At 34.5% G+C, this 8,141-nt stretch overlaps 1 protein-coding gene across 2 annotated transcripts; it reads right to left on the reverse strand.

Annotated features, from left to right (window-relative positions):
- Positions 1-40: 40 nt before the first annotated feature.
- Positions 41-7,806, reverse strand: LOC122885413 (T-cell surface glycoprotein CD3 zeta chain-like). 2 transcript variants are annotated; one of them, XM_044216456.1, is made up of 7 exons: positions 7,653-7,806; positions 3,158-3,252; positions 1,936-1,971; positions 1,772-1,795; positions 1,635-1,694; positions 1,518-1,547; positions 41-433 (listed from the first exon to the last, which is right to left on the reverse strand). In XM_044216456.1, exons 1-7 carry the CDS (start codon positions 7,714-7,716, stop codon positions 350-352), a joined length of 393 nt encoding a protein of 130 aa, XP_044072391.1. In that variant the 5' UTR covers positions 7,717-7,806; the 3' UTR covers positions 41-349. The 2 variants fall into 2 exon arrangements, with proteins under 2 accessions (XP_044072391.1, XP_044072390.1); XM_044216455.1 differs by having other exon boundaries at positions 1,772-1,798.
- Positions 7,807-8,141: the final 335 nt, after the last annotated feature.

Here is an 8,141-nt window from a genome sequence, read left to right on the forward strand (position 1 = left end):
ACGGGGCTAGACTGTTTTTAGACAAAATATGGGTGATATGTAAATGCAAAAATGAATAGTTTAATGTCTGTCTGGCTGTAGCAGTTTGGGAACTTACAGTAGAGTTAACACATATTTTCATTATTGATAAATTTATCTTTTTGTCCGACCAAGAGTCCAAAACCCAAAGACATTTCATTTGCTGTCAGTTAAAACAGAGAAAAGCTGCAAATCCTCTTTTTTGAGAAGCTGGATCCAGAGAGTTGAGCAGTTGCTGTCATCTTTTGATCCACTAATTGATTAATCAGCTAATCCTTTCAGATCTAATTAGCAATGCTGTCTCTGGACACAGGAGAGACCATGCAGGACATCAGGTGGGGGACAGAGGTGGAGTTAAGGCAGTGAGGACCAGAGATTCATTAGGGTCTTTATTCTTCTTTGCAGCTTGGGTCGACTGTAGAGGGGAGAGACAAAGTTAAAGCTCTGCATTGATTAGACCAGCAGCTCTTTATCTGGTGACACCAGGGCGGAGAAGATCTGCACCTTTTTCATTCCCAATGACCACAGATAAAGCAGAGGTGGTGAGCCACCTGTTAACAAGACAGATAGTGAAATGTGCCGAAAGTGATGTCTCGTTATCACTTCTATTTGTAGATGACAGCCTAAACAATAACCACATGCATTAAATGGCGCCTCTGCTCTTTTCACCCAAAGGTTAATGTTTTACCCTCTGGCCCACCTCTAATTATAAAACACTGCAGATGACTCTGTTAGTTTGTTTCTGCTCATTGGTTATGGCATGACAAACAGTACAATCAGCCACTGTTTTGTTTGTAATGGAAACAGGTAGACATTTAGCCCTTGATGTCACGTGTTGGATATGGCCAAAATCAAAAGAAATATGTCTTAAATAGTAAATCATCCTGGATTTCAAAGTGGGAACACTTTCTCAGAGAGTGTTTTGAGGTTTTTTTTTTTTTAGTTTATTGACGTGTCACAGTAGGAAAATCACAGGTTTAAATAATAAAATTAATGATGGCTGAATTCCATTCAGCTGCTTCAGTTTCAGGGTCCTGGTGTTGTTGCTCGCTGTCACGCTGACGTGACTTACTGGGACACTTGACTAGAACAGAGCCATCGTTAATGTTAGTGAGACCTGTGTTTTTCCTGTTATAACAAGTCAAAATGTCTGCTTATGTTTCATAATGAGAGCACATTTAAATAGTTTGAGATTATTAGGATTATTTTTACTCTTTGAAGAATGGACAGAAACAATGTTGATTGAATGTACTTGGAGTTGCATCAGGGAGCTTTTGCTTAAAATAAATGTGTCCTGCCACCAGGAGCAGAGCTATAACCACATCTTCAGAAGTGGAACAAAGCATTTTAACTTTTGCACCTAACAAACATTTTTAAAAAGAGACTGTTTTACTTACACGTTTCCTTTTATTTTGACCATATCCCACAGTTGTAGAAAGTTTATTTTGTTCAACATTTATGATTGTAAAAGACTAATGTGAGTGATTTAATCAGCTTACCTCAGATTTCCTATTCTTGACAGGTTTTTTCTAGAGATAAAATAAAACATGATGATTGACAGTTTAGGCGCCAGAACAGGTGAGAATGTGACCTTTAACAGCCAGCAGGCGACTTACCTTTCCTTTTGATGGTTCAAGCACCTGGTAAGGATCTGCATCCATTGGTCTCTCAAGCTCCTAAGAGAGGAAATGTGAAATTATAAACAAATACCTTCCAGCAGAGCAGCAGAGATAAGAGCGAGAGCTCTCCTTACCTGGTAAATGGCTCCATTTTCTGCCTGCTTTCAGTGAGAAATACACAAAAAAGTGAAATAAGCTTGCAATGCACATATTCAAGAAGATCAGTCAATAATAAATATAAAGTCAAATATAAAGACACTGAGGAGATTATGTGAGGTTGGAAAACATGGACACTTACAGACTCTGCAACAGCCACAGGGGGGACGTTGGAAAACTACACCGAGAGGAAGAAAGAAATATAACAAACATTTTTAAAAGTCAGTACATACACGTCTGCAACTTACCGAATCTTTCAGTTGTTTAAACAATTGATTAATCACGACAAATTGCCATCAGAAGTTACAAGAGCCGAAACTTATGTCTTCAAATTAGATTGATTAATTGTTTCATTAATTTATTGAGCAAAAATGTAAAATATTCTCAGTGTAGCTTCTTGGTTGTTGGTTAGACAAAACAAGCGATTGAAGATGACGTTTACTCAAGTTCTGTACTTAAGTACAAATTTGAGTCTTTTCTTTACATGCCACTTTCTACTTCTACTTTTCAGAGGCAAATATCGTATTTTAACTGCACTACAATTATTTGACAGCTTTAGTTACTTTTACAAATTAAGATTTTTGCATATAAAACATACAAAGATCTTATAAAATATCATGTTTTCTTATAAATTAAACTTCCCAGCAGTATATACAAGTACAGCTGAAACAATTAGTTGATTAATCAATAAGTCGATTGACAGAAAATTTATAAGCAACTATTTTGATAATCATTTAAGTAATTTCATGGTTAAATCTTCACAAATATGTGGATTTTCCTTTAAATTATTTTAATAATTAAAATGTATTGTTAATAATTTTGAGGTTTGGACTGTTGGTTGGACAAAACAAGCATTGTGACGGTGTCACTTTGGTCTGATGATATGATATATAATATTAATAAACATTTTTCTGTACTGAGCACTTTTACTTTTAATACTTTAAGTACATTTTCATGATTACACTCACATACTTTTGCAGTGTAATGTGGGACTTTTACTTGTAACAGAGTTTTTTTCACACTGTGGTAGTAGTACTTTTACTTAAAGTAAAAGTAAAGGATCTGAATACATTAATCTATTAATCAAAAAACATAATTGTCAGATTCATTTAAATAATTGTTAGTTGCAGCCCTGCTTCAAATTGCTTACTTTGTTCAACAGTCAAAAGACTCAGAGCTATTACATTTTTGATGATGAAAAAACAGAGAAAAACAAGTGCATGTTTACGTCTAAGATGCCTTAACCAGAAATCCTCATCAAGTAGCTTTCTGTCAGACAACTAAACTAAATGAATCGACTAATTATCTTTACCTAGCCCCAGTCTGGTAACCCTGAAGCCTGAACTTCCTCTGCCATAACTCACCTTTTCTCTGAAGAAGAACACAGTGGCAATGATGCAGTAAATAATCAGGATCCCGTCCAGGAAGTAGCAGATGACCGGGTTAGTGAAAAAAACCTCTGCAGGACAAACAGTAAGGGAGAAATATTTAACTGCAGGCAGATGTTGGAGGTGACAAAGTATATTTACTCAGGTTCTGCACTTAAGTACATTTTTGAGGGGTTTCAATGTTATTTTGTGAGATTTTTCCTCCACTACATACTTTTTAAGAAGGAAATGTTCTTTTTTAAACCACCTGGCGTAGATACCAGTTACTTTACCTTGCAGATCCATGTCTAAAAACATAATAAAGATAAAGATAATCCCCAGCAGGGAAATTCACATTAGAGCAGCACAAAAGGCAGCCTGAGTGGTAAACAGAAAAGGAACTATGAAATAAATAAATGGCATTGTAACAAACACTATAAACATACTGTATGCATAACAATACCTTGGAGTATACTGTATCCAAGAATTGTGCAAATATCTGTGAATACGTATTTACAAAAATAATGAGTGCAGTACAGTGATGTAGAAACAGATATCTACAGTATATGTACTATACAATACGTAGCCTATATAGGTATGAGCAGTGGTGGGGAGTAGCTAAGAACATTTACTCAAATACAGTACTTAAGTACAATATTGAGGTACTTGCACTTCACTTGAGTATTTACATTTTATGCTGCTTCATACTTCTACTCCACTACATTTCAGAGGGAAATATTCTACTTTTTTCTTTACTCCACTACATTTATTTGACACCTAAAGTTACTATGTTTCAGATTAAGATTTTACTTTTAAAACATATTTTTTATAGTTTTATAAAATATGATGCATTCCACAAAATCTGTTTATTGAGTAATTTTAATCCATAATTGAGTCCTTAATATCTTATTTTAAGTGACTAAATCTGCCAGTGCTGTAAGAACCTTCAAGTATTTTCTATAATGTAATTTTTCATAATTACTGCAGCAACCTGCCTTATTTTTTCTTGTTTCAAGCTACTGACACTCAACAAGTTTATTTAAATGGAAATAATATAATATCCTTACTGCAATTACAGAATTTTAATACATTTTAATAAAATAAGGTTTTTAGATTATATAATTTTCAGTTATATAATATATACACAATAAAACACTATCAAAGAAACCAGTTTTACTTTTGATACTTTAAGTACATTTTGAATGCAGGACTTTTACTTTTACAGAATTTTGTATTTAAATAGTGTGGTATTACTACTTTTACTTTAGCAAAGGCTCTAAATACTTCTTCCACCACTGGGTATGAAGAATAATAATATAATAATAAAATATTTAACATCAGACAAATATCACTGATGTCGGGTAAAAGTCATGATCAATCAATCTTCATTGATCTCAATGAACAAAAATGAAAAACTCTCTAATGGAGTATTTCTTATTTATTATGATATTTATTACTGTAACTTATTTTATGTAAAATGATTTTACATACAGGAAATTTTACTTGGAATTAAGTATTTTAAGGAAGTATTTCTTATTTGTTATGATATTAGTACTTTAACTAACTGTCTGTAAAAGGATTTGAGTGCTTCACTCTGACTTTAGGGCGAAACTATAAAAGTAGGACATCTGTTACATAACATACAGGATATCCATTCAGCAACATGGGATGGAAAATAGCAACAAAGTGAGACACACGAAAATTGAGTAAGACCCCTGAAACAGGAAATAAGAAACTACATATGTGCAGTTTAGTAGATAAGTGTCTTCCTGTGAGTGTGATGGGCTGCTCTGAGGTTTTGGTAAAGCTTGTTTATCTCGGTGTGCGGTTGGAACAGAAGCCATGCTGTGAGAACGTAGACAGTGGTGGTGATTCATTGAAGCTATAACTTCCTCATCTTGATTATCTAAAGTTGCTTTAGGATGTAACGTTTCTACTAGTCTTAGACTATTTTTGTACTTCAAAAAGGCAATTTGTGTATTTACTGTTACTGAATGAGTAGTTTAGGCTGAGCTTGAGTCTAAAAATTGACTGTTGACAAAGCAACTCTTGAGCTTTTAGTTTAGTTTGATCTTTTTGTTTTTCATTCTTATGTAAAAAAAAAACAAAAAAAACATGGTAACCTTTTTATGAAATTAATAATACCCTGAAAGGGTTAATTTGACATTTTGGGAAATATGCTTAAATGCTTGTAGATAATTAGATTGAAACAACTCTCATGTCTGTACGTTAAATATAAAGCTAGAGCCAGCAGCCGATTAGTGTAGCTTAGCACAAAGATGAAACCAAGTCTCTAATTTTTTATGGCTGGACCATTTCATAAAATGAAAATATTCTAGATGTCTGGTGCATTATATTGTACACATTTGCCCAAAATTCAGACATTAGACATTTTATTTATTTTTTGGAAACTTCATCTTCAGTAGAATTTTCAAAACAAAATTTTGTGGGTTTGAAACATGTTTGGCTGCCTGCACAGCTTGTTTTTAGAAGTTCAAGTTCTCAGTTTTTGTATGGATTAAACAAATGAGATGTAACATGTTGATTAGTGAGCTTTAGAGGTGCTCTTAGGTGGATTCTGTTACCTTTGGACAGCCAGGCTAGCTGTTTCCCCCTGTTTCAAGTCTTTATGCTAAGCTAACCAGCTCCGGCAGTAGCTTCATATTTCACGGACAGACATGAGAGTGGTATCGATCTTCTTATCAAACTCTCGGCAAGAAAGCAAATAAGCATATTTTCCAAATTGTCAGACTATTCCTTTAAAAGCCTCTTAACAAGAAACTCTTAGTGTGCAGCCAAACATTGTTCAAACCCACAAAATTTTATTTTAAATTTTAGAGGAGATCTTAAAGTTTCAGGTTGAATTTTGAGGAAATGTGTATAAAATGATGCACAAAACATCTAAAATACTTCCATTTCATGGAATGGTGGTCCAGTCTTGGGTCTGAATATTTCCTTCAGTGTAAACATGATATAGTTTTAATGAAGAGACAGAACAAGCTGATACACAATCAATATGTTACACTGTCAGACAATGTGGAATAAGATGATCTTTCCACCCGTAAAGCTACTTAAAGTTGAAACAAAAGGATGTTAATGGTTTCAGGATGTTATTTATGTACTGTGCTTTAATCACTCTCTTTTTTATTAAAGCTAACACTTCACACATTTCCTGATCGATATTTAGTGACTCAGCCTGGTGAATATAATAAACACGTATTTTGACATTTCTTGATATAAAGCAAGATATCGTAGATATCGTCTTTTCTACGATAGAACACTCCAGGACGAATGAGGGACTACACCGTCTTATTTTAAAGCAAGATATCATCAACAAGTAGGAATTGAGAAATCCTGGCGTTCAAAAGGTCACAAGGTTACAAGGATACAGCAAAGTAGTAAAGTAAATATATAAATATGTCCATGGCAGCAACCCTCCTTTACATAATATAGTGTGTTTTTCTGCTGTGGGAGTTTTGATTATTTATCTTCTTACATCACAAGACGCTGCAGAAAGCTTACAGTGGAAATTCACTTGTCTGGAGGAAGATGATTTATTCATGCATGCTTTCTTGTAATTCCTTCATCATGATGAATCTGACTGAAATACATGACAGGACTTGAAAGTGGTTTTTGATCATTTGGAAAATATTTTTTCACCACCTTCCCTAACTACGACATAAAAGAGAAAGTCTAGGAAACATCAAATGCACACAAAGTTCTGCTCATGAAAACTCTAACTTCTCAAGTTAAATCCAAAGGAAAGAAAGGAAGAGCATTATTGTATATGTTATGTTGACACTGCTTTGAATTATAGTAAGCCACATATTGATTGATTTACACCTAGACCAACAAGTGAATGAAAGCTTATAAAAGGCAGAGTAAGAAGAATAAAATAACCAAAGTGCCTCTGCAGTATGTAAAAATAAAGAGCAATAAACAGGGTTATTTTGTGTATCAGACTTCAATATACACCAAGCTTGTGTATAATTTTATTTTTGTTTCCAGTGTTCTAAATATAGACAACTATTTTTAATAATGTTGAATGGAAAATGTAAGTATTCTCTCATGTCTTAATTTCCTTATCTTGTATTATCTAAGGTAATACTGTGTGGAAAAAATATCTCCTCTAATCTTGTGTGTGACTCAGAAACAGAAATTAGAGAGGTGATCCCAAATGTATACTGCTCCCTATAGATATTATTTACCCAAAAAGTGTAATAAAGTAATAAAGGGTTGAACGCAGCGATCAGAGAAGAATCAGAGAAGGCCTGTGTTTATGGAAGATAACAAAGATTTCTATATCAGGGCGTAAATACGAAACACATTGGAGTTTAGTTTTAAATTGATTCAGCATCAGTCTCTTAACACCTACTGACTCCTTTCCAATACCACCCAGGTGATATAGGTGTCCTCGATCACATATACAAACATTTCTGCTCTTTTGTCAAACTCAATTAGAAAATAGCTGTTTTGTGTTTGTGTAACTTACCGTTACAGGAAACAGGCACCAGGAGCACAAACAGCACAAACACGCCTGTTCTCAGTGCGTCCATGACTCTCTATCCTGGTCTCTCTTTCTGTCTTTCTTTCTTTCTCTCCTGGTTGTTTCTGGTTGCCTCACTCTTATTTTTTTCCACTCACTCTGCTCAGAGGAAGTGGCGGAACTGACTACCTACCAATGGACTATGACGCTGGCTGTGTGAACTTCAAAGCATCGTACAACCTTCAACACCCACAGTAAGTCTTGCTGACTGTGTCATGTTCAACTGTTTCCCCCCCAAAAACCTGACAGACTCTGTTCCTCCAGGCTCATCTTAGCATCACTGAAGAGCTCATCGGCCTCTGGATTATATAACAAGCTTATATGTACAATCATGTCACTTTTTCTTAAATAGACCCACACAGTTACAGCTTGGTGAAATAAACTTCTGCTAGCAAACTGTTACAATCTTAAGTGGGAAATCCAAATTGATTGAAT

This window comes from Siniperca chuatsi, linkage group LG12 (genome assembly GCF_020085105.1).
Source record: "Siniperca chuatsi isolate FFG_IHB_CAS linkage group LG12, ASM2008510v1, whole genome shotgun sequence".
Taxonomy (NCBI): domain Eukaryota; kingdom Metazoa; phylum Chordata; class Actinopteri; order Centrarchiformes; family Sinipercidae; genus Siniperca; species Siniperca chuatsi.